This window comes from Ammodytes marinus (assembly GCF_949987685.1).
Source record: "Ammodytes marinus genome assembly, contig: scaffold_195, whole genome shotgun sequence".
NCBI lineage: Eukaryota > Metazoa > Chordata > Actinopteri > Uranoscopiformes > Ammodytidae > Ammodytes > Ammodytes marinus.
The window spans coordinates 14,813-42,500 of NW_027648171.1; the positions used below are offsets into that span (position 1 = coordinate 14,813).

General features: G+C 45.5%; 1 protein-coding gene across 1 annotated transcript in view; it reads left to right on the forward strand.

Moving 5' to 3' along the window:
• The first annotated feature begins 16,054 nt into the window (after nucleotides 1–16,054).
• Nucleotides 16,055–27,688, forward strand: part of LOC307270955 (transcription factor IIIB 90 kDa subunit-like) — a 35,624-nt gene continuing 23,990 nt past the window's right edge. Inside the window, exons 1-4 of the mRNA XM_080054842.1 lie at nucleotides 16,055–16,130; nucleotides 17,301–17,474; nucleotides 18,693–18,797; nucleotides 18,998–19,147. Coding sequence (XP_079910968.1) covers nucleotides 17,381–17,474; nucleotides 18,693–18,797; nucleotides 18,998–19,147 — 349 coding nt within the window. The 5' untranslated portion in view covers nucleotides 16,055–16,130; nucleotides 17,301–17,380. The remainder of the gene's footprint in view (nucleotides 16,131–17,300; nucleotides 17,475–18,692; nucleotides 18,798–18,997; nucleotides 19,148–27,688) is intronic.

Consider the following 27,688-nt stretch of genomic DNA (forward strand, 5'->3'; position numbering starts at 1 on the left):
TGTGTGTGTGTGTGTGTGTGTGTGTGTGTGTGTGTGTGTGTGTGTGTGGGTACCATGGCCCTGTGTGTGTGTGTGTGTGTTGGTACCATGGCCCTGTGTGTGTGTGTGTGTGTGTGTGTGTGTGTGTGTGTGTGTGTGTGTGTGTGTGTGTGTACCATGGCCCTGTGTGTGTGTGTTGGTACCATGGCCCTGTGTGTGTGTGTGTGTGTGTGTGTGTGTGTGTGTGTGTGTGTGTGTGTTGGTACCATGGCCCTGTGTGTGTGTGTGTGTGTGTGTGTGTGTGTGTGTGTGTGTGTGTGTGTGTGTGTGTGTGTGTGTGTGTGTGTGTGTGTGTGTGTACCATGGCCCTGTGTGTGTGTGTGTGTGTGTTGGTACCATGGCCCTGTGTGTGTGTGTGTGTGTGTGTGTGTGTGTGTGTGTGTGTGTGTGTGTGTGTGTGTGTGTGTGTGTTGGTACCATGGCCCTGTGTGTGTGTGTGTGTGTGTGTGTTGGTACCATGGCCCTGTGTGTGTGTGTGTGTGTGTGTGTTGGTACCATGGCCCTGTGTGTGTGTGTGTGTGTGTGTGTTGGTACCATGGCCCTGTGTGTGTGTCTGTGTGTGTACCATGGTCCTGTGTGTGTGTGTGTGTGTGTGTACCATGGTCCTGGTTCCACAGCTGTCCGGTGTGAACTGGAACAGGACCCTGCTCCCCTCTGCCTGCTGTGCGCCGCAGCTCCGGTCCAACAGGCTGGTTCTCTCCGGCCGGACCGTCGGCCAGGTGGACGAGAGCGTGGCCACTACCTGCATGCTCCCATCTGCTGAGCACACTGAGACAACAGATTAGACTGTGTGTGTGTGTGTGTGTGTGTGTGTGTGAGTGTGTGTCTGTGTGAGTGAGTGAGTGTCTGTGTGTGAGTGAGTGAGTGTGAGTGTGTGAGTGAGTGAGTGAGTGAGTGAGTGAGTGAGTGAGTGAGTGAGAGTGTGAGAGAGAGAGTGAGTGAGTGTGGTAGAGTTACCTATCGCGTGTGTGTGTCTGTGGTAGTTACCTATCGTGTGTATTTTTCTCTGTGTGTGTGTGTGTGGCTGAGAGAGAGAGAGAGTGTGAGTGAGTGAGTGAGTGAGTGAGTTACCTATCATGTCGTGTGTTTGGAAGCGACAGCGTTTGGAGGTGGAGGTCTGGACTTCCAGGGTCTTTGAGTCTCTCAACAGAAGCTTAAACGTCCCGTAGAAGGTCGACAGGTTGATGTCCTGAGAGAGAGAGACAGGCAGACAGACAGACAGACAGACAGACAGACAGACAGACAGACAGACAGACAGACAGACAGACGGACAGACGGACAGAGGGACAGAGGGACAGACAGAGGGAGAGGCAGGCACAGAGACAGACAGACAGACAGACAGAGAGAGAGACAGACAGACACCGACATACAGACAAGCACATACACACACATGGTCACACAGACGGACAAAGAGACAGACAGACACACACACACACACACACACACACACACACACACACACACAGACAGACAAGCACAGACACATACATGGCCACACATAGACACACACACACACACAGACAGATAGATGAATGACCAGTGGTGAGTGGCGGGTTACCTCGTAGGTGAAGCCCACCGACAGACACACACATAGACACACACAGACAGACAGACAGACAGACAGACAGACAGACAGACAGACAGACAGACAGACACACAGATGAATGACCAGTGCTTAGCAGACCATTACCTCGTAGGTGAAGCCCACAGCGGACACGGGGACCTGCAGTGTGGTGTTGTGACCCTGGCTGGTTAGCATGTAGCCGCGCTCTGATGCTAGCTGTGATGTCATAGCCTCCTGGCCGACGCCCACTTCCCACAGACTCTCGGCCCGGGTCGACCTCACCTCGAAACTGATGCCTCTGTCTGTGCACTGGGCGGTGATCTGTGGAGGAACTACAGACAGGAGGGGTTAACTGTCTGTCTGTCTGTCTGTCTGTCTGTCTGTCTGTCTGTCTGTCTGTCTGTCTGTCTGTCTGTGCACTGGGCGGTGATCTGTGGAGGAACTACAGACAGGAGGGGTTAACTGTCTGTCTGTCTGTCTGTCTGTCTGTCTGTCTGTCTGTCTGTCTGTCTGTCTGTGCACTGGGCGGTGATCTGTGGAGGAACTACAGACAGGAGGGGTTAACTGTCTGTCTGTCTGTCTGTCTGTCTGTCTGTCTGTCTGTCTGTCTGTCTGTCTGTCTGTCTGTCTGTCTGTCTGTCTGTCTGTCTGTCTGTCTGTCTGTCTGTCTGTCTGTCTGTGCACTGGGCGGTGATCTGTGGGGGAAGCGGCAGTGGCGAAGTGGGTAGGGAGGTCGCCTCTGGAGTGCAGGGTCGGAGGTTCGATCCCCCGTCTCCCCGCCACATGTCGAAGTGTCCCTGGGCAAGACACTGAACCCCAAATTGCTCCCGATAGTTAGCTTAGTTAGCTTAGCACCCTAGTGCTAAGCCTACCCTGCGTGGTAGCTGCTGCTATCGGTGTATGAATGTGTGTGTGACTGGGTGAATGTGTACAAAAACAATGTAAAGCGCTTTGGGTCTGTGAACAACGGAGATATAGCGCTATACAAGTCCATTTACCATTTACCAACTACAGACAGAAGGGGTTAACTCTGTCTGTCTGTCTGTGCACTGGGCGGTGATCTGTGGAGGAACTACAGACAGGAGGGGTTAACTGTCTGTCTGTCTGTCCGTCTGTCCGTCTGTCCGTCTGTCTGTCTGCCTGTGCGTCTGTCTGCGCGTCTGTCTGCCTGTCTGTCTGTCTGTCCTTACATGCGTTGTGGACCTGGGCTGAGATGACTGTGTGGTGGGTGTAGGTTTCTCTCTGAGGCAGGATGCTCAAGCTGAAGTTAACCTCTATGGTGAACTGCATGACTCCGTGCCCCTGGTACTGTGGAGAGAGAGACAGGCTCAGACAGGCAGACAGACAGGCAGACAGGGGCTCAGAGAGACAGACAGGGGCTCAGATAGACAGGCAGACAGACAGACAGGCAGACAGGGGCTCAGAGAGACAGGCAGACAGACAGACAGGCAGACAGACAGACAGACAGACAGGCAGACAGGGGCTCAGACAGACAGACAGACAGACAGACAGGGGCTCAGAGAGACAGGGGCTCAGATAGACAGACAGACAGACAGACAGACAGACAGACAGACAGGGGCTCAGAGAGACAGGCAGACACACAGACAGACAGACAGACAGGCAGACAGACAGAGGCTCAGACAGACAGATAGACAGACGTCCTAACATTCAACAAGCTGAAGAAATGAATTTCAACCATGAGAATAATAAGTTAGCACAGAGTTACAGTGACTGAAGGTTAAAGGTATTAATGAACGCAGCCTCTTTGTTTTTTAGCTGGTGGTTACACCAACATACAAACTAAACAGTTCCAGGTTATCTCTGTGTCTGAGTGAGTGAGTGAGTGAGTGAGTGAGTGAGTGAGTGAGTGAGTGAGTGAGTGAGTGAGTGAGTGAGTGAGTGAGTGAGTGAGTGAGTGAGTGAGTGAGTTTCTTAGTGAGTGAGTGAGTGAGTGAGTTTCTTAGTGAGTGAGTGTCTGAGTGAGTGAGTGAGTGAGTTTCTTAGTGAGTGAGTGAGTGAGTGAGTGAGTGAGTGAGTGAGTGAGTGAGTGTCTGAGTGAGTGAGTGAGTGTCTGAGTGAGTGAGTGAGTGAGTGAGTGAGTGAGTGAGTGAGTGAGTGAGTGAGTGAGTGAGTGAGTGAGTGTAGTGTCTCACCTTCCAGTTCACCCCTGCGTCCTCAAAGGGAAGCTGCATCACATACGCCCGGCTGCCGTTAGCGTGAACCACCAGCCTCACACTGTAGCCTCTGACGCTAGGACCTGTCTGTGTGGAGCCTGTCTGTCTCTCCGTCTGTCTGACTCCAGGGTTAGTGCCTGTCTGTCTCTCTGTCTGTCTGACTCCAGGGTTAGTGCCTGTCTGTGTGGAGCCTGTCTGTCTCTCCGTCTGTCTGACTCCAGGGTTAGTGCCTGTCTGTCTCTCTGTCTGTCTGACTCCAGGGTTAGTGCCTGTCTGTCTGACTCCAGGGTTAGTGCCTGTCTGTCTGACTCCAGGGTTAGTGCCTGTCTGTCTCTCTGTCTGTCTGACTCCAGGGTTAGTGCCTGTCTGTCTGACTCCAGGGTTAGTGCCTGTCTGTGTGGAGCCTGTCTCACTCTCTGTCTGTCTGACTCCAGGGTTAGTGCCTGTCTGTCTCTCCGTCTGTCTGACTCCAGGGTTAGCGCCTGTCTGTCTCTCCGTCTGTCTGACTCCAGGGTTAGTGCCTGTCTGTCTCTCCGTCTGTCTGAGTCCAGGGTTAGTGCCTGTCTGTGTGGAGCCTGTCTGTCTGACTCCAGGGTTAGTGCCTGTCTGTCTCTCCGTCTGTCTGACTCCAGGGTTAGTGCCTGTCTGTGTGGAGCCTGTCTCACTCTCTGTCTTCAGCTCTCCGTTGATCCAAACTTCTTCTAACTGAACGTCAGCGGGAACGTTTCCCAGATACACTCTGAACATCTGCTGCTCACTGTCCGTCTCTGAAACACACAAGATGAAAGCTGTCTGTCTGTCTGTCTGTCTGTCTGTCTGTCTGTCTGTCTGTCTGTTTATCTGTCTGTCTGTCTGTCTGTCTGTCTGTCTGTCTATCTGTCTGTCTGTCTGTCTGGGAGAAACAGACACAAGATGGACGCTCCTGGGGTCAGATATTCAGTATCTTTAGTAGGGCGGTGAATCTTTTTGGAATAATCCCACATTCGATTCAAAACGGTATTGCAGTATTGAAATCTTGACTTTGGATAGGCCTAAAACCACTGGATCATATACTCACGGTCCAGGCTAAACGCTGGATCATATACTCACGGTCGAGGCTAAACGCTGGATCATATACTCACGGTCCAGGCTAAACGCTGGGTGGCACATCAGCGGCGTCTCCAGTGTGCGTTGCGTTGTGAGTCTGGTTTCCATTCTGCTGCCGTCTCCGTCCATCAGGGAGAATATCTGCTCGTACAGCACAGAGATCCCAAAGCGCTCTCTGTACGCGTTGTTCAACACCAAACTCTGCAGGGGAGATAACAGGAGTGAATATACACCTCTGGAGAGCATTAAGAGACCACTCCAAATGTTCAGTGTCTCTGGTTTCACTATTTATGGGCATATGTTTGGGTCAGTGTTAATTTTGGCAGCAAATTCTGATTTAGTCTTATGAATATCACACCATTTAGTCTTAGTCTAGTCTAGTCTACTAAATATAAGCAGATTTTAGTTTGACTAAATCTACAGCGGACTTCGTCGACTAAGTGTTTTTCTTCATTGAATGGTATTAAGGTTTGAATATGCAATACAGACACAGATTTAATGGTTGTAATACAAAACATGTATTCTATTTCATTCGTAATAATCTCACATGAACGTTTCTGTCTGACAAAATGGACATGTAAACAGGACTATCATGAGCTGCTCCATGGAAACACTTCATTTATATTATCGTCTGAATGTGAATCTGGACCTTCATTTATTATCATTGAAATAACAGTAGTGAATATACAGCTCTGGAATAAATGAAGCGTCCACTCCAAATGTTCAGTGTCTCTCGTTTTACTCTTTATGTTTGAGTAGAATGAACATTTTGGTTTTATATTATAAGCTGTCCAGAGCTGTACAAACAATATTAAATCTTCATCTCTACATTACTTATTGAAAATGCTCTAAATGACAATATTTTAATATGAATTTGGTAGAAATGTTGTCAGTAGTTTAAATTATAAAATCAAAATGTTCATTCTACTCAAACACTGAACATTTGGAGTGGTCTCTTAATTTATTCCAGAGCTGTATATATGTCCTGTCCTATTCAGAGACAGTAGATACATCCCCAGGAAAAATGAAGAGACCACTCCAAATGTTCAGTGTCTCTCGTTTTACTCTTTAGAGGCATATGTTTGAGTAGAATGAACATTTTGGTTTTATAATATAAACTACTGACAACATTTCTACGAAATTCCAATATATTTTTTGTCATTAAAGAGCATTTCCATCAAGTAATGTAGAGATGAAGATTGAAGAACAATCCAGACTGGTCTCTGAATGGTTTCCGGAGCTGTACAACTATGTCTCGCTGACAAAACAATAAAAAACAACGATGATGAAAAAGTTCATTTTCGTGTCAACACCAAACTCTGAAGACAAGTCAAGGCAAGTTTATTTTCTACAGCACAGTTCAGACACAAGGCCGTTCAAAGAGCTTCACAGGGACATGACATCATGACATACATCAAGATTAGACAGTAGAAAGTGCATTTAAGAGATAGTAAAGAAAATACATCAGGATCAGACATTAGAGATTGTGTCGGGGCTAAAGTACCTTCCTGTATCCGCCCTGCGCGCCCAAGGGAACGGCTATCTGGACCAGCTCTCCCTGCTGGCTCACACTGAAGCACAAACACTTTAATGATCCACGGGGGGAATTAGGTTTGTTACAGTGGCTCAAATTTGAGAGTGAGTGAGTGAGTGAGTGAGTGAGTGATATGTGTCTACCTGAGTGAGTGAGTGAGTGAGTGAGTGAATGGGATGTGTCTACCTGAGTGAGTGAGAGAGTGAGTGAGTGAGTGAGTGAGTGAGTGAGTGAGTGAGTGAGTGAGTGAGTGAGTGAGTGAGTGAGTGAGTGAGTGAGTGAGTTGTGTCTACCTGAGTGAGTGAGTGAGTGAGTGGGATGTGTCTACCTGAGTGAGTGAGTGAGTGAATGGGATGTGTCTACCTGAGTGAGTGTCTGAGTGAGTGAGTGAGTGAGTGGGATGTGTCTACCTGAGTGAGTGTCTGAGTGAGTGAGTGAATGAGTGGGATGTGTCTACCTGAGTGAGTGTCTGAGTGAGTGAGTGAGTGAGTGAGTGAGTGAGTTGTGTCTACCTGAGTGAGTGAGTGAGTGAGTGAGTGAGTGAGTGAGTGAGTGAGTGAGTGAGTGAGTGAATGGGATGTGTCTACCTGAGTGAGTGAGTGAGTGAGTGAGTGAGTGAGTGAGTGAGTGAGTGAGTGAGTGAGTGAGTGAGTGAGTGAGTGAGTGAGTGTCTGAGTGAGTGAGTGAGTGAATGGGGTGTGTATTACCTGAGTCCGCTCTGTGTGGCAGTGTGTGTGTCCATGAGCGGCCCCCTCCCCACTGCCAGTCTGAGGCTGATGCTCTGGAAGGCCGCCTGCCCCACGAGAGGAGTTACCTTCAGCGGGGCAAACCACAGCAGGCGAGCCCCATCGAAAGAGCCAGGGTCTGGGGAGACACACACACACACACACACACACACACACACACACACACACACACACACACACACACACACACACACACACACACACACACACACACACACACACACACACACACACACACACACACACACACACACACACACACACACACACACACACACACACACACACACACACACACACAGAGGCATAAAGACAGAGAGAGAGAGCCACACACACACAAAGAGAGACACACACACACACACACACACAGACAGAGGGGCAAGCACACGCACTAGTCAGTCACTGGGGGTTTGCTTAAAAAGGTTATTTTGGGGCATTTTTCCTTTATTAGACAGTGTGTAGAGACAGAGATGAAATGTGTCAGAGAGGGGAATGACATGCAGAGAACGACCCGGGCTGGATTCTAACCCGGGTCTGCTGTGAAGAGGACGGACAGACAGACAGACAGACAGACAGACAGACAGACAGACAGACAGACAGACAGACAGACAGACAGACAGACAGACAGACAGACAGACAGACAGACAGACAGAGAGAGAGAGACAGACAGACAGACAACGACCCGGGCTGGATTCTAAAGGCCGAATTCCACCGGCTGCCTCTCCGGTCCTTCCCCGCTCCAGCAGGGCAGCCTCTCTGTCAGGGTTTTACTTTAGTCAGTGTGTGAGCGTCCACTAGCTCCTCTGCTCCTGTCTCTCTGCTCCTGTCTGTCTGTCTGTCTGTCTGTCTGTCTGTCTGTCTGTCTGTCTGTCTGTCTGTCTGTCTGTCTGTCTGTCTGTCTGTCTGTCTGTCTGTCTGTCTCTCTGCTCCTGTCTGTCTGTCTGTCTGTCTGTCTGTCTGTCTGTCTGTCTCTCTCTCTCTCTCTGCTCCGCTGCTGCTCCAGCTCTCCGGTGAAATACACACTGCTTCTATTTCTGCCGGATGCCGGAGCTCACCGCATCAATTCAGCACCGAACACATCGAGAGAGACAGGAACACAAGCGCCGACTAGACAATAAAACCTCCGGTTAATTTTCAAAATAAGACACTCGGTGTTCACTGCAGGTAACAATCTCAAAACAGAGACACATACGAGCATGTCCACTGTTCTTTTACTGGTTGGGATGGGAATAATAATCTTCCGTGCGTTCGTTGTTGTGTAAATACCATATAGGAGAATCATATTATCAAGAGCGATCGCCCGTCACTTTTATCACCGCGGGAACTCCTCGGTCTCGACTCCTCGAAGACGACTGAGCCTTGAGTATAGGGTTAGGGGGTGAGAGGGTTAGAGGGTTAGGGGGTGAGAGGGTTAGGGGGTTAGAGGGTTAGGGGGTGAGAGGGTTAGGGGGTTAGGGGGTTAGAGGGTTGAGAGGGTTAGGGGTCTGCTGTGAAGACGACTGAGCCTTGAGTATAGGGTTAGGGGGTGAGAGGGTTAGGGGGTGAGAGGGTTAGAGGGTGAGGGTTAGGGGGTGAGAGGGTTAGGGGGTGAGGCGGTGAGGGGGTTAGAGGGTTAGGGGGTGAGAGGGTTAGAGGGTGAGAGGGTTAGGGGGTTAGAGGGTTAGGGGGTTATAGGGTTAGGGGGTGAGAGGGTTAGGGGGTTGAGAGGGTTAGGGGGTGAGAGGGTTATAGGGTTAGGGGGTTAGAGGGTTGAGAGGGTTAGGGGGTGAGAGGGTTAGGGGGTTAGGGGGTGAGAGGGTTAGGGGGTTAGGGGTCAGGACTCACCCACAGAGCAGGCCATGGTCAGGTCTATCATCATGACCGTCAGCTTCTTCTTAAAGAACAGAGACACTCGGACCACCTCCATAGGGACGCCTTCCTCCTGGACAGACAGACAGGCAGGCAGACAGACAGACAGGCAGGCAGGCAGACAGACAGACAGACAGACAGGCAGACAGAATTTTAGAATCATTTTGGTATGACTGAAACAAACTAAGACTGGTTCATTCAAACCATTGGTGTGCAAAGCATGTGTCCGTTTGAACCCACCATAGTCCTCTGTGTGTGTGTGTGTGTGTGTGTGTGTGTGTGTGTGTGTGTGTGTGTGTGAACCCACCATAGTCCTCTGTGTGTGTGTGTGTGTGTGTGTGTGTGTGTGTGTGTGTCTGTGTGTGTGTGTGTGTGTGTGTGTGTCTGTGTGTGTGTGTGTGTGTGTGTGTCTGTGTGTCTGTACGTGTGTGTCTGTGTGTGTGTGTGTGTGTGTGTGTGTCTGTACGTGTGTGTCTGTGTGTGTGTGTGTGTGTCTGTGTGTGTGTCTGTGTGTCTGTACGTGTGTGTCTGTGTGTGTGTCTGTGTGTCTGTGTGTGTGTCTGTGTCTGTCTGTCTGTCTGTCTGTGTGTCTGTCTGTCTGTCTGTCTGTCTGTCTGTCTGTCTGTCTGTCTGTCTGTCTGTCTGTGAACCCACCGTAGTCCTCTCTGCATGCTCCTGGTTGTATAGAGAGCGTAGGGCCACTCTCTGGCCGCGCGTGTCCAGGTTTAGGCCTCTGCTCTGGGCCTCGGGCAGAGACAGAGACGTCACCCCTCCATCACCGTGGAGGACCATCAGCTGGTACACTGAGCTGGCCGTCCGCTGGGCCTGGACAGCCAAACTCTCATGTCAATTCTGATTCATGCAAGATATATAGTGTACAGGGGGGGGGGGGGGGGGCGAATACACATAAACAGGTAGAAAGATATGACTTTTTATTTTTAAGTACATTTTTGGACATATTTGACAGTTTGTAGTGACAGATGAAATGTGTCAGGGAGGGGAATGACCAACACAAAGCAAAAATTACAAAAAAAATATCTTTAAAAAAGAAGAGTAGAGAGTGAGTGAGTGAGTAGAATATAGAGAGTGAGTGAGTGAGTGAGTGAGTGAGTGAGTGAGTGAAATATAGAGTGTGAGTGAGTGAGTGAGTGAGTGAGTGAGTGATAGTTACCTGAGAGAACGCCCTCTGCCAGGTGGGTCCACTCTGGCCCCGCCCACTTCCACAGGACGAATCTCGGTCCACACTCACCTGTCAATCAATCAGGAGACAGTTGAGTGAGACAGCTGGTCAGATCTTGCGTTAGGTTTTTTTTTTTTTTAACAATATATTTATCGGCTTTTCTTATTTTCAACAAAAGACAATCCAAAGAAGCACCACAGATATACAAACAATACACACAAAGAAGCACCACAGATACACAAACAATACACACAAAGAAGCACCACAGATATACAAACAATACACACAAAGAAGCACCACAGATACACAAACAATACATACAAACAAACAAAAACAAATACAAGAATACAAAGTACAGCTCAAGTCAACAGAGATTAGGTTGAGGCCACAGGAGACAGTTCACATTTCAGGCCGATCAAAGGTCACAGTTCACAAGTTCAGGTTTAGGAGACTCCTTGTGCAATGATCAAAGAATAGTCCGGTCCCAGATAGCTCAAATTGGGCTTTGTAGAACTGGTCCACATTGTGTAGAACTGGTCCACATTGTGTAGAACTGGTCCACATTGTGTAGAACTGGTCCACATTGTGTAGAACTGGTCCACATTGTGTAGAACTGGTCCACATTGTGTAGAACTGGTCCACATTGTGTAGAACTGGTCCACATTGTGTAGAACTGGTCCACATTGTGTAGAACTGGTCCACATTGTGATGTGTAATATTTGTGAGATAGATCTAGTGTTAGGTAACTTCAGCACGGTTGGTTTAGCGGTTAGTAGGAGTGTAACAATACATTCCAAATACTATACTAACAAGAGCTAGTGCATACTAACAAGAGCTAGTGCATACTAACAAGAGCTAGTGCACTACATGGCTTTGAATGACAACAGAGTTGTGTTTTGTTTTTGTTTTTTTACACATTTTTGAAGGATGCAAAACAGTCAATTATCGGTATATATATAGAAGCGATAGCATGCGTTAGCTTCAGCGCGGTTGGTTTAACGTTTAGCTTTAGTTAGCTTGTGGCTGTTTGTCCTATTGTGTCTTCTCTGATTGTTCTCGTCCCCACTGTAGAGCGTCTCTGGGTTTGAGAATGGCCATATAGAAATATAAAAAAAATAGATCATACTGCCATCGGTGTATGAGTGTGTGTGTGAATGGGTGAATGTGGTAAGAAATGTAAAGCGCTTTGGGGCTGAGAAAATCGGCTAAAAAGCGCTTTATAAATCAAGTCCATTTACCATTTTAAATAAAATAAATGATCGTTAGCATTAGTTAGCTTGGTGGTTAAATGATCGTTAGCATTAGTTAGCTTGGTGGTTAAATGTTCGTTAGCATTAGTTAGCTTGGTGGTGAAATGATCGTTAGCATTAGTTAGCTTGGTGGTTAAATGATCGTTAGCATTAGTTAGCTTGGTGGTTAAATGATCGTTAGCTTGTGGTTAAATGATCGTTAGCATTAGTTAGCTTGTGGCTCAGACCTCCATGTAGTTCTCCTCACAGCTGAGCTCTCTGTGCGTCCACCCGGGCCGGGGACACGACAGGGAGACAGGGTGGCCGACCCAAGCGCCTCCTTCTCTCACCAACACATTGAACCTGAAGCTGAAACCCTCAGGCCCCTGGAACACACACACACACACACACACACACACACACACACACACACACACACACACACACACACACACACACACACACACACACACACACACACACACACACACACACACACACACACACACACACACACACACACACACACACACACACACACACACACACACACACACACACACACACACACACACACACACACACACACACACACACACACACACAGGATCATTCTGGCACATTGCTTTAAAATGTTTTTATTAGTGTGCAATGTGCATAGTCCCTGTGAAATAAACCTGAAATGAGTAAATAGACATTGCCCACCATCTCTACCACTGTGTCCTTGAGCAAGACACTGAACCCCAAACTGCTCCAGGGGCACTGTACTATGGCTGACCCTGTGTGAGGACCCCCTCTGGAGTCTGTCTGTCTGTCTGTCTGTCTGTCTGTCTGTCTGTCTGTCTGTCTGTCTGTCCTATGGCTGACCCTGTGTGAGTAGAATTGACTAAGTCAACTTAAAGCTGGGGTATGTGATTTCTGATTGGTCAAAGTTAACATGAGCTGTACACTTTGACCAATCAGAGCGAGGCTCCGATTCTCTGTTCTTATTGGCTGTTGGGACTGTCCATTCACTTTGGCACGACTTTGTTGGTGTAGAGCGTGTCAGGGAGGGACCATAGGGGAGGGACCAAAGAGAACAAGTGGAGCGGTTGAGGTATTTGGATTCATATCTCTATCCCAACTGCTATTTTCTCCCCAAATCCTCCACCCCAGCTTTAACGCACCTGGTTGTGTGTGTATGAAGTGAACGCACCTGGTTGTGTGTGTAGCAGGCTGTGAATGAAGCTCTCAGGGAGGAGGAGGCAGCCATCTTGTCTGAGCTGAGGCTGTAACCACACAGAGAGGCAGACGGATCACTGAGGGAGTGGACTCCATGGTCATCTAAAGAGGGAGACAGACAGACAGGCAGAGAGAGACAGGCAGGCAGAGAGAGACAGGCAGGGAGAGAGGGAGACAGAGAGAGAGGGAGACAGACAGGCAGGCAGAGAGAGAGACAGGCAGAGAGGGAGGGAGACAGGCAGGCAGAGAGAGAGAGACAGGCAGAGAGAGAGACAGACAGACAGGCAGGCAGAGAGAGAGAGAGAGACAGGCAGCGAGAGAGAGGGAGACAGGCAGAGAGAGAGACAGGCAGGCAGAGAGAGACAGGCAGGGAGAGAGGGAGACAGAGAGAGAGCGACAGACAGGCAGAGAGAGAGGGAGACAGACAGGCAGACAGACGGAGAGAGAGGGAGACAGGTAGATATACCGACAGGCAAGCAGAGAGACAGACAGACAGACACATTAGAGAAACGTGTATAGTGATCAGTATAGATCAACTGTTATCTGTTGCACCACTAAGCTCCGCCCCTTTTGGACAAACTGTAGTTTAGTTTATCTGAAGCTACTGACGTGATTCCTGAGTTTGTTCCTTCAGGGTTGAATGACCACTTTGGATAAAAGCAAGATAAATAAAATGTAATGTAACTTAATCCAGGATACTATGGCAAGGCAAGTTTATTTCTATAGCACAATTCAGACACAAGGCCACTCAAAGTGCTTTACAGGGGCAAGATTAAAATACATAAAAACACTACTATGGTCTCCTGGGCTATTGGAAACATAACAGTATTCCTTTAATAATGATTTAAAACCGTTTAAAGATATGGTACTGGTGTTGGTGTGAGTGATCAGATAGTTTAGTTTAGTGAGCGACTGACCGATGGCCTCAAAGCGCGGCGTCTCCTCTGATGTCACTGTGATGGTCACATGACGGTCCTGACAGTCTGACTGGACGACTGAGGGAGAACCACACACACACACACACACACACACACACACACACACACACGTCAAGCTTGTTGTTTGTTACCCTGGGCCAATCCGAATAGTCCAATCTCCTAACCTATGAACCTCCTTTCCTATACCTTAACCCCTAAACGTCATCGGGGTTAAGGAGAGATGAAAGGTGCTTCCTATCGAACATAGGAAAGGACAGCACTGTTTCAAATGAATTCGACTCCACTTTTCCTAACCGACGTCATTGCGCGACGGCGAGTATTGCTGACGTGAGTCACTAGCGTGAAACTACACTATTCTCTGAAAATGGACTACAACAAGCGCTCGTTTGATCCATGCGTTCTTTTCATATTGATTTTAATCAGGTTGTCGCCAACAGAGTGAGAATCACTCCCATATATCCCAATTCACATGTGGAATAAAAAGAGGCTACACTTGTGTTGATGTTGAAATGAACTGCCCCCAGTAACTTCATTAAATGTGAAGTTGGTATTTTATTTTCTTATGGTGTAAATTATGTGCTACGAAAATAACTATTATGATGTTGGTCTTTTATGAGTTCTTTATTATCTTAATGGGGGGGGGGTATTTTGTTTTAGCCGAGTTAAATCTTCCTCTCTTCTCCTCTCCTCTCTTCTGTTTTGCCTCTCGTTCGTATTCGTGTAGAGTCGGTAAACTCCGGCGGTGGCCTGTTGCTTTAAATCTTGCCGCCGTAAAGGATTATGGGATACCACTATCTCCTTTCCTTTCGCCTAGGTTGGTCCGGAGTAACCTATGCTAAAGGAGGGTTAAAGGATGAATCGAGGCTCCTTTCCTAAGCATTTGGAGAATTCGGATCACCTATCCGCCGAGTACTTCCGGTTCATCTCGATAGGAAAGGAAATTTCCTATGCAAAAAAGACTATTCGGATTGGCCCCGTGTTCAAACTGATGACCCTGTGTTCCAAATCTACTCCAGTTTCTTGTTTCTGTTCTACATACTACATCTGATCATAAACAGTATCTAGTTAGCATGCAGTATGCTACAACTGGGACATACTGTTTTGTTTTTTTCAGTACACTCAGTACAGACAGGTAGTGGATCATGAGGAGATATTCACACAGTACAGACAGGTAGTGGATCATGAGGAGATATTCACACAGTACAGACAGGTAGTGGATCATGAGGAGATATTCACTCAGTACAGACAGGTAGTGGATCATGAGGAGATATTCACTCAGTACAGACAGGTAGTGGATCATGAGGAGATATTCACACAGTACAGACAGGTAGTGGATCATGAGGAGATATTCACACAGTACAGACAGGTAGTGGATCATGAGGAGATATTCACTGATTTTGACAACAAGCGTTCTCCAGAATCACTGACTGCACCTTTAACTCAGTATCTGGTAAACATATAAACATTAAATCAATCTTCTGATACGGTCCACACACACACACACACACACACACACACACACACACACACACACAGAGACACACACAGACACACACACACGATCCATATTCATCATAATAAATGATCCCATTTTTACCTTGAGCTGGTTGTGTGAACACTCTGCAGATAAACAGCAGTCTGTAAAGGAGAGAGAGGTTTAGTTTTTCCACTACACGTCTTGACACACACACACACACACACACACACACACACACACACACACACACACACACACACACACACACACACACACACACACACACACACACACACACACACACACACACACACACACACACACACACACACACACACACACACACACACACACACACACACACACACACACACACACACACACACACACACACAGAGAGTTCGGCAGTTGAGTTCTGGTGAAGTATGAAATGTCAGACCAGAAAGAACTTCTCTCAGCTCTGTCACAGAGAACTTTGTTCTTTCTTCTTGCGGAGTCTGTAACAGCCTTTAGTCTGCGCTACACAACTTCTGTCACTGAACTGCCTCCAGCTGATAGATGAGATAAGATTATTCTGTCACATGAAAACCACAGAAGACTCATTTAAAGTCCCACAAACAGTTTAATGAAACAGAAAAGCATTTCAAAGGCAAGGAGCACTAAAACCTGCCCACGTTATGTGATCCACAGCTACGCAACACGCACTGCTACAAGAAGGAAGGTGTGTAGTGTGAACTGTACAGAGATCAGACAGAGTGTGTATCAGTGTGTGTGTGTGTGTGTCAGTGTGTTTGTGTGTGTGTGTGTTCTTTAGTGTAACTCACCCTATGGTTAGAGCAGTTTCCCTCTTCATGTTGCCGCTTCACTAACGTCTGTCTGTGTGAAGGTTTCTCCCTCTGCTCCAGGTGAGCTAATCACCTGCAAGCTGGGACTGATGAGTCTAATCAAAGCTTGTGTGTGTGTGTGTGTGTGTGTGTGTGTGTGTGTGTGTGTGTGTGCGCGTGTGCGAGTAGGTCCAGGTAAAGCTCCTCTCCTTGGTACTGGGTTTCACACCAGTGTTGGGAAAGAATCGAGAGCGCAGACACTACAGGGAGGTGAGTATCTGAACCTGTCTGTCTGTCTGTCTGTCTGCCTGTCTGTCTGTCCATCCCAGAGCCGGCCCAAGCCTTCAGGGGGCCCTAAGCGAAATATGATTAGGGGGCCCCTCTCCAATGATTTTTTTTAACCTTTTTAAACTGAGAAATTTTGTGTGAACAAATAATTTGGAGACACTGGGTCGGATGCTGATGATGGGTCAGAATTAGAAGCTATTGAAGAAGGACACATGGATTTTCCATAAAAATATTAATATAAAATAAAATATTATGGGTTGGGCTTGGAGCTCTTTTTCTTTTACGGGACATATTTCTCTGTAATATAGTGAATGCATTTAAATGCAGTGTGAGGAACGAAGCAGAAGAACTCTGTTGTCCAGCTACTGTATCTTTTTTTCCACAGACAAGGCTGAAATAGGCTATAGACTAAACACAGTGCATGGGCAACTGAGGGCAGCCCCATTTCCAATTGTTTTTAAATAAACTCAATACACACTGTGCATGGATGCGAACGTGACATGATCAGATAATTTCGGATTTCCTCCCAGATGAACTGATTAAATTTTTAGGCTATTAATTATCTAGACCAAAACATTTTATTCCTTTTTTTGTATGATAACTCACATTTGCATAGTATGATGTTAATATGAAACACACAAACTAAAAAAAAAAAAAAAAAAAAAAAAACATTTTTTGTAGGGGGCCCCCCAGGCAGTCGGGGGCCCTAAGCGGCCGCTTAGTTCGCTTATGCCTCGGGCCGGCTCTGGTCCATCCTGTTAATTTAAAGTGTTTACGAGGAACTTTCATTGTGTGTTCATTCTAGTGCCCCCTTTGGACTAAAGCAGTAGTATTTTTACCACACCAGCTGTTAATAAATTGAATGTATAATTTGCTTATTTTTTATATTTCTTTAACTCTTTTCTGTCTGTCTGTCTCTCTCCATGTCTCTCTCTCTCTCTTTCCCTGTCTCCCTCTCTCCCTGTCTGTCTCTCCCTGCCTGTCTCTCTCTCTCCCTGTCTCTCCCTCTCTCTCCCTGACTCTCTGTCTCTCTCTCCCTGTCTCTCTCCCTGTCTCTCTCTCTCCCTCTCCCTCTCTCTCTCCCTGTCTGTCTCTCTCCCTCCCTGTCTCTCTCTCCCTGCCTGTCTCTCTCCCTGCCTGTCTCTCTCTCAGGTAAGCGACAGATTCAGCAGTTAGGCTCTCAGCTGCAGTTGAACCAGCACTGCCTGGACACAGCGTTTAACTTCTTCAAGATGGTGGTGAGCAAACACCTGACGCGCGGACGCAAGACGGAGCATGTGATCGCAGCCTGTCTGTATCTGGTCTGTCGCACTGAGGGCACGCCACGTATCCTACAAGACAGGGTGTGTGTGTGTGTGGGGGGGGGGGGGTGTCTGTGTGTGTGTGTGTGGGGGGGGGGGGTGTCTGTGTGTGTGTGTGGGGGGGGGGTCTGTGTGTGTGTGTGTGGGGGGGGTCTCTGTGTGGGAGGGGGGGGTGTGTGTGTGTGTGCAGTGTTTCTCCTAGAAAATGTCTTGGTCAAGGTGGTCACTGGCCAGGGTCACAGCTGTTTATTTTAATACAAAAATACAACAGACACTGACTTTACAGTTGTGCAATTTTGTTTGCTATGTGAAGGTACACATTTTGTGCAAACATGCAGACAGTACAAAACACAATTAAAGAAAACTTCTACTGTTATGGTGCAATACTATACAGACACACTAAATACAAATAATAGACCATACACTTGTGTTGGCACATCAAGTGCAAATTCAACTTTTTAAAGTTCCTTTATGGATGGGGGGCTGTTGTGTGATTATTGTGGACAATAGGCCTACTATGATGCGATAGCCTATAATTCATTAATGGTTATTATTAGCCTACTTGCTTGATTTCTTTTTGGTCGTTTTGGAGCATGTCTTTCCCAATTTAAAACATAAAAATAAAGCAGCATTGAAAATTCAGAAAATAAATAATCTTGGCCTACACTAGCATGCTGTTCTACAAATAACTCAATAGTTGAAATAATAAATACAATGTGTTTTCCCCTTAAAATGACTAAATGCATTTCAAAGACAGTAACAGTGTGGCACTTCTGTAAACTTACTGAACCAGGGGCCATAGTGAAGTGGAGTCTAAACTGTTCTAGCTTTGCACAGCTCTTCTCTCTGTTCAGCTAAATATCCCCACAGAGCAGCGCTGCGTTTATTATCGGCTAGTTCAGTGTCGGCTTGCTTCTGCTCGTTTACTCTCCCGCGTGCATGGCGCAGTCACGTGTGGCGCAGTCACAGACACAGAGTCACAGACACAGAGTCACAGACACAGAGCAGCTGATTGAGAAACGCTTGGAGACACTTGCTCATTTATTTACTGCACATCGCGCAGCTAGTACATTAATTGTGCAGCATAAAAAATAAAAATTGTCGGTCGGTCGGTCGGCAAGGCGGGGGGCTGGCTTTGGTAAGGCTGTGTGTGTGTGTGTGTCTCTCTCTCTGTGTGTGTGTGTGTGTGTGTGTGTGTGTGTGTGTGTGTGTTCCAGAGTGTGTCTCTCCTTGACTCTCTCAGACATGCTGTTGGACCTCAGTGATCTGCTCCAGGTCAACGTTTACATTCTGGGGAAAACCTTCTTACTGCTGGCAAGAGAACTGTGTATCAATGCACCAGCTATAGGTGAGACAGACAGACAGACAGACAGACAGACAGACAGACAGACAGACAGACAGACAGACACACCCCCTCTCTCTAACCCCTGTGTGTGTGTGTGTGTGTGTGTGTGTGTGTGTGTGTGTGTGTGTGTGTGTGTGTGTGTGTGTGTGTGTGTGTGTGTGTGTGTGTGTGTGTGTGTGTGTGTGTGTGTGTGTGTGTTCCAGACCCCTGTCTCTACATCCCGCGCTTCGCCCACCGGCTGGACTTTGGTTCTCAGACTCACGAGGTTTCCATGACGGCGCTGCGTCTGGTTCAGAGGATGAAACGGGACTGGATGCACACGGGACGCAGGCCATCAGGGCTCTGTGGGGCCGGTAAGCTGTCTGTCTGTCTGTCTGTCTGTCTGTCTGTCTGTCTGTCTGTCTGTCTGTAACTATATCTACACTACTGTCTATTTTTATTTTTTTAACCTTTATTTATACAGGTAAATCCCATTGAGACCGAAGACTCTTTAGCAAGGGAGACCTGTTCCCATTCCCACGTTACCATTCACACACACATTCATACACCGATAGCAGCAGGCTAACTATTGACATTCACACGAGGCAAGGTGGGTGAAGTGTCTTGCCCAAGGACACATCAACTATGACACAGGTCCCCAACCCGGGGATCGAACCTCCAACCCTTTGATCATCAGCCGACCCGCTCTACCAACTGAGCCACAGTCGCCCCAATCTCTATCTATCTAAATCTATACTAGAGACACACAGGCCCTCAGGGCTCCGTGGGGCCGGTAATCTATCTATATCTATATCTATACTACTATACAGTACTGAAGTGACCTACATGACACCTCAGAAGTTTAAAAAAATATGTCAGCCGTTCCTGGACTATATAACAGTACTGAAGGGACCTACATGACACCTCGTTGACTTTTTATTTTCTGCTTAACATTTACCTTTAGTTTAAACAATGTCCTTAGAAACCTGTAAAGTAGAGTACGCCATGTTAGAAACCTGGGGCCGGTTTCCCGATAACGTCATCTCTTAGCGCTACGAAGACTCCTACGAAGACTCCTACGTTATGACTTACCAAAGTTGTTTACCTCTGTAGTCGTGGTTCCCGAACCGTGTCTTGGGAGAAACACTCCTTACGTCGTTCGTACACTGCTGAAATCGGTTGCTCCGAGTTCGATTATCCATTTCCTGCTCATGTCATGCGCAGCTGCATCTGTATGCTGTCTAATCAAATCTACCCGTGCATTTCTAGTGTAATATAAAGTCATGAATTAGTTTGTTGAATCAGCATCTGTGTTTTGGAACTCTTGTTTTATAATCTAAGTATCTTTAAGAACACTAATCACGTTACTTGGTGGGTCAGTAATGAAACTGAAAGTAGATATAATATCGCCAATAGCCTATATAAATAAAAACAGACGGCCCAAACAGCGTCCAAATGAGCTAAAATCCTAAATACAATAAACAGTAACATGGCACACTTATTTTAAGGTAAGCTCTAATTGATTATTCATTCATTTTTTCGCACGTTTACATGTTTTGAGGCGGAGGATCCGACGCACTCTGCCCGGGCTCAGCTGACAGCTCTCAGCTGTCAGCTGAGCCGGTGTGGAACACAGTGCGGAGGTTCTAGTGTTAACCATGTCGAACATACTACCATAGCCTATACTGATTTAAAAAAAGATATAGGAAATAGTAAGGTGTCATGGCGGAGTGAAGACGTCCCTCACAAGCTCTCCTCGCATATTACATAATTTATCGGCTTAAAGCCCTATTTCTCGGCTAAAGTCACGTCGTTTTTCCCCTCACCACCCTTTGTCACTTTTCTGATACCTTCTATCCGGTTAACATGTCGAACAAACCCGGCAGAGGTAAAAACGCAAAGTCTGAGCAGTCCCTGCTAACAAATGCCTTTGCTAGCAAACCAACTACGCCGACTCCCATGCCGACTCCGAGCAATGCTACTAGCAAACCAGCCAGTAATGCTGCTGGCAAATCAACGGTGAGCAATGCCAACGTGGAGCTATCGCACGGGGCTCTGAAAGAACTGCGAGAGGCCATCAAAGCTGATGTAGCCGCTATGAAGGACGAAATTTTATCAGAGCTACGTTCTTCTATTTCAACCCTCCAAGCTACCGTTTCTGTGCACACCGATAAAATATCCGACATCGAAACCGCTCTGACGGACGTGGATGGGCGAGTGGGTGAGCTTGAAACTTGCTACGCTGCTTTGCAAGATGAGAACTCCAAGCTGTACGCTAAATTAGACTCCCTGGAAAACTTCTCCAGGAGGAATAATATAAGAGTTACTGGTTTGGAGGAGAAAGTCGAAGGAAACCACCCAACTGCTTTCATGGAAAAGTTCCTGATCGAGATTTTTGGAGAGGACAGTTTCACTCGCCCGCCTGTGGTTGACCGTGCCCACCGCACTTTAAGACCGCCGCAGCCGTCTGGTCCCCCGCGCGCGATGGTTGTCCGGATGCACTACTACCAGACGAAGGAGCAGATTCTTCGGATGTCTTACGAGAGAGGCCAGCTGACCTACCGAGGAGCAAAGATCAGCTTTTACCCCGACCTCAGTGCTGATTTACTACGCCGGAGAGCCGCTTTCCTTCCAGTCAAAAAGCTGCTGAGAGAGGCAGGAGTGAAATACTCCCTACTACACCCTGCAAGGCTCCGGTTCGTTTTCAACGGGAAGAAGCAGGAATTCGCCGACCCCTCCGAGGCGGCTGCTTTTGCCAAGTCCACTATTCCTACGTTGGGCACGGCGAGAAACAACGGGGAGTGATGGTATGTGGGACTTCAACCTCATGTTGTAATTGACTGTGATCTTCCTACCCAAACCAACTTGTAGTTATAATGTTTCTAGTCTATTTCAACGTTAATCCAAGGCTATTAGTCTGAATATCACACGTTGCCAATGTTTACATTTTGTGTGATGCTATATTTGAATAGCCTTACTTTTTTCTTTTTCTTTTAATGTATTGGTTTGGTGGAAGCTGCCCGGGCAGGTCACGTCAGACAATAAGTTTGAAGGGGAAAAAAGTGGACATGGTGGAAACTAATTGTGTACTGAATGACAATATTGAGTGGTTTTAAGTTTATTTACCCTCTGTCTAGTGAGGAGAGTTAAGGTGTAAGCATTGTTGAGCTAAGATACACCTCTTGTGCAAGTGTGTTTTTTGGGGTTTTAGTGCACTTAGTTTGGGTAAGTGCTGGGGAGGGGGGGTGGGCATACTCTTGAGTCATTATAATGTATATTATACACTTTTTTTTTTTTTTTTTTTTTTTTCTTTCGCTCTTTTTCTTTCTTCCTTATATTACTCTATTGACATACACTTATCATTGCTACTGTCATTATTACTGTGATTAAAAAGTATGAGCTCAGTTAAGATGAGTGGCAGAAAAGTTAAGTTCATCTCTTGGAACGTAAAAGCACTGAACCACCCTGTAAAGAGGAATAAAGTGTTAGCACATTTAGATCAACTTGGTGTAGGAATAGCTTTCCTCCAAGAAACTCATTTATGCAGGGCAGATGTTATGAGAATTCAGAGGAGTTGGGTGGGTAAAGTCTTCCATTCTAAGTGCAATTCTAAGGCTAGGGGCACAGCCATTCTGGTACACAAAGGCGTTACCTTTGAAAGCGACAAAATAATTGCAGATCCAGATGGCAGGTTCATTATTGTTACTGGTCAGCTTTTAAATAAGCCTGTCATCCTTGCTAGTGTCTATGCTCCCAACTGGGATGACTGTAACTTTATTAACTCTTTTTTCTCTACTATCCCTGATGTCAATAATCGTCAGTTGATTATTGGGGGGGATTTCAATTGTGTGCTCTGCCCCAGTCTGGACCGCTCATCGACCAACCCTTCCCCCATTTCCAAAACTGCTGCAGCTATTAATACTTTTATGGAACAATATGGTATGTTTGACCCTTGGCGCTTTCATTTCCCTAACAGTAGGGCTTTTTCTTTCTTTTCTCCAGTCCACCATACGTTTTCTAGAATCGACTTTTTTATTTTAGATTCTAGGCTTTTACCCCTTTCAGCCCCACCTATTAATCATGGTATAGTTATATCCGATCACGCCCCCCTTTCTTTTGAACTGAATTTTCCTGATCAACCTGCCCTATATAAATCATGGCGCTTGAACCCTCTTTTGCTCTCCGAGAGTGCATTTGTGACATTCATTCAAAAACAAATTAGGACTTTTATTGAAACAAATGCCTCTCCAGAAGTATCTCATAGCACCATATGGGAAACACTAAAAGCTTACATACGCGGCCAAATTATTGGATATGCTTCACACACTAAAAAAGCTAGGTTGGCTAAATTAGAAGATCTGTCTGTCCAGATTTTGAAGCTAGACAACCAATATGCCTCAGCACCCACTGCTGAACTTTACCGTCAACGGATTTGTCTACAGACAGAGTTTGATTTAGCTTCCACGTCAAAAGCGGAACAGCTGTTATTGAAATCTCGACATACATTTTATGAGTTTGGCGACAAGGCAGGCAAGCTTCTTGCTCACCAATCCCGCCAGGCTGCCGCCTCGCGCCAGATAATCCAAGTTAAGACCACCTCGGGCGTGGTGACCACAGACCACAAGGAGATCAATGATTCTTTTGTGTCATTCTATACCAATCTATACACTTCCGATTGTGACAATAGCGTTTCCGATTCTTTTTTTCACAATTTGACACTGCCATCCCTTGTTGATTCTCAGAAAAGTGACCTGGATTCCCCTTTGACGTTAAAGGAAATTTCAGATTCCATTTTAAGTATGCAATCTGGGAAATCCCCCGGACCGGATGGGTTCCCAGTGGAGTTTTTTAAAAAATTTGCTAAGGATTTATCCCCATTAATGCTGTCTATGTTTAATGAATCGTATTCATCTGGTCATCTCCCTGAAACCTTGAATCAGGCCTTCATTTGTCTCCTACACAAAAAGGGCAAAGATCCTTTGTGTTGTCAGTCTTACAGACCAATTTCCCTTTTAAATTTAGATTATAAAATCCTGGCCAAGACTCTCGCTAGGCGGCTCGAGAACGTTCTCCCAGATTTGGTGCTGTCAGATCAAACCGGATTTATTCGTAGCAGACACTCTTTTTCTAATATTCGGAGGCTTTTTGATATCATTTACACTTCCACCCGGTCTGAAGTCCCCGAATGTGTAATAAGCTTAGATGCAGAGAAAGCTTTTGACCGGGTGGAGTGGGAATATTTATTTATGGCAATGAGGAAATTTGGCTTTGGCAAGGATTTCATTTCTTGGGTTGAACTATTATATGCTTCTCCCTTAGCTTCCGTTAATACAAATAATTTACAATCAAAATATTTCCCACTATATAGAGGCACGAGACAGGGTTGCCCACTGAGCCCTCTTCTATTTGCCTTGGCAATAGAACCCCTTGCTGCTTCCCTACGTCAGTGCCAGGCAATTGAGGGGATTACCCGAGGGAATACTACGCACAAACTTTCTCTTTACGCCGATGATCTTCTTCTGTATATTGCTGACCCAGTCTCATCATTGCCGCATGTTCTGTCAACATTAGAACAATTTGGAAAGTTTTCAGGTTACAAATTGAATTTACAAAAAAGCGAATTCTATCCCATTAATTCAGCAGCTCTAAATATACCTTCTGCTGTTTTTCCATTCAAGAGAGCGCCCTCTCATTTTACATACCTTGGGGTAGTGGTACCACGCTCCTTCCATAAGCTATATAAACTAAATTTTACACCATTACTCAATCGGTGCAAGCAGGATATAAGTCGGTGGCGTGCATTGCCTCTTTCGTTGGCTGGCCGGATTAATCTAATAAAGATGAACATCCTCCCCAGGTTTCTTTACTTATTTCAATGTATTCCGATTTTTATTCCAAAGAAACATTTTTTGACACTGGATCAAGTCTTAAGTGCTTTTTTATGGGATGGTAAGATCCCTCGTATTCGTAAATCTTTTTTACAAAGACCGAAAAAATTGGGAGGGATGGCAATGCCTAATTTCCTTTATTATTACTGGGCTAGCAATATACAGAAGGTTATGATATGGGCTAAGTGTAGTTCTGGTGTGGAAGCTCCTGCTTGGGTTGAATTGGAATCTTTTAAATTGCAACTCCACTCGCTGATAACGGCTCCTTTACCTCTTAATTCTGGCTCTTTTGAAAACCCTGTAGTTGCCCATACCATAAAGATCTGGGTTCAATTTCGGAAACATTTTGGATTGCAAAGCGCTTCACTACAGGCTCCTATCCTTTCAAACCATCTTTTCACCCCCTCCATGTCAGATCTGGCTTTTCGGGCCTGGCATGGCAATGGAATTAGACTAGTTCAAGATTTATATCTAAACAAGATATTTGCTTCCTTTAGGCAACTTTCAGAGAAGTACTTATTGCCCCGTTCCCATATGTTTCGGTATATGCAGATTAGACACTTTGTACAAAGCGGTTATCATCCCTTCCCTGCTCAACCACCAAGCACACCTATTGATATCCTTTTAGCAGCGGACACTGATCTCAAGGGTGCCATCTCCTGGATTTATGGGGTAATTGATGCTATCAATCCTCAAACTCTGATAAATTTAAAATTGATTTGGGAACATGATTTAGGTCTGTCATTTGAAGATGATCAGTGGGATTTAATCCTTGGGCGTGTGCACTCCTCATCTCCCTGTGCCAGGCACGGTTTAATTCAGTTTAAGATACTTCATCGTCTTCACCTCACTAAAGAGAAACTAGCAAAGATATATCCAAACACCGATCCCACGTGTGAGCGATGTAAATCTTCTACCGCCACCTGGTTACATATGTTTTGGTCATGCCAGCGGCTTCAGACATTTTGGGAAAAGATTTTTGGCTCTCTTAGCGACATTTACAGTATTAAAATTAGTCCTCAGCCCATCATTGCTCTTTTTGGGGTGATGCCCAGAGATACAATATGGCCGGCTGGGTTGCATGATGTGGTCGCATTTACAACTTTGCTAGCCCGCCGCCTTATACTGCTTAACTGGAAGAGACCAGTCCCACCATCTCATACTAGATGGCTAAAAGAGATCATGTTCTATTTAAAGCTTGAAAAGATCAAATTCACATTGAGGGGAGCTGCAAATAAATTTGAAAAAGTATGGATGCCTTTTCTCTTGTATTTTGACAACATTACCCAAATTACAGACTGGGTGGATTCGTAGTGTATAGTGTATTGAGTACTGTCATGAGTGTTTATCCCTTGTCAGAAAGAGTGTAAGAGTTTTTTTTTTTTTTTTTTTTTTAATTAATTAATTATTACAGTATTTTAGTACTTATTGTATTATTACTTCTGTATTCCTGTGCTATTTCAACTAGTACTATTGTACTTTATTTTTTATTTTTATTATTATATATGTATGTATATATGTATATATATATATGTGTATGTATATATATATATATTTTTTTTTTTTTTATATGTTATTCATATGCATTTAATTGTACATCAAGAGGGGGGGTGGGTCGGGGAGATATAGATATATTTCAATGTTTATTTTGTAATTGTTTTTTATAATGTAAAAACTCAATAAAAAGAAGTTTAAAAAAAAAAAAAAAAAAAAAGATATAGAAAATATAGAAACAGCGGAGGAGATGAAGATTGTTTACAGCAATTATTTTCATCATGAATGACTTGTGGCAGTTCCATGCGCAACAGGGATGTCACTCGTGTCCGTTTTACGCATGGTGCTTTACAGAAGGATATGTGGGGGTTTGTATCTCTGGCGATGCCACAGCGATCGCAGGGACTTTCACTTGTGTCATTAAACTAATTAAATCTGACTGTATTTCATATCACAGGGATACAGCGATGACTGTAGCCTATTTAATAACAAACTGATAAAAACGATCCGACTGTAGGCTATAGTGTATCACGTATTGGTATTTTCATATTGACGGACATCGCATCCATTCAGTTAATGCTGATTGTCAAGTCAGTTAAATGACTAAAAAGTAGGCTACTTGTTCATATATTTTGAACACTTTGTGAATCAGAGTTAATGGTATTCTGCTAAAATATATAATAGCCTAAGCCTACTTTAAATATACGTGATATACACTATACAGTTGGATCGTTTTTAACAGTTTGTTATTAAATACAGTCATCGCTGTGTCCGTTTGATATGAAATACAGTCAGATTTATTAGTTAAATTACACAAGTGAGAGCTGAAACATCCCTACGGTAGAGCTAAGAAGGCTCTGAGGGCGCTCCAGACCAACCTTACCAACGTATGACGTACGAAAGAGATTCGTAGCAAAGAACGTTTCAGGAAACAGGCGAAAAGTTAAGTAGGAACTCTACGTAGGGGTTACGAATGACGTAGCGTTAAGAAGGCTCTAAGAAGGCTTTGGGAAACCGGCCCCTGTAAAGTAGAGTACGCCATGTTAGAAACCTGTAAAGTAGAGTACGCCATGTTGGCTGTTTATTTTATTTTATCTTTTGTTTGTGTGTTTTCAGTTGTGTGTTTGTGTTCTTAAAAAAAAAAAAAAAAAAAAAAAAAATAGGGGAGACCGGGGTAAGTAGGCACACTTTTTACTCTAGTGAGAATTGCTCATCACCTAAACATCTTTCAATAGTCATTCCTACATTAAATTGAAGCTTAAGCTGTTGGCTTGAAATGTGAACCCTTCACTTTTTCTAACTTATTGTAATAAAGAAGAAATTTACCATCAAAGACACTCTAACACATTGTGACAACCAACCCCATCAAGGGGTCGGTTGTCACACACTATGGGGTTGTTTGTCACAATGTTATCTTTATGGAAAAAATCTTAAAAAGAAGACAAGAAAGCAGAACTAAATTTGAAAGTTTAATTTCATTGTCAAGTTGAAAAATAGGCCTACATAACTTTATGCATCTTAACACAAAATGAG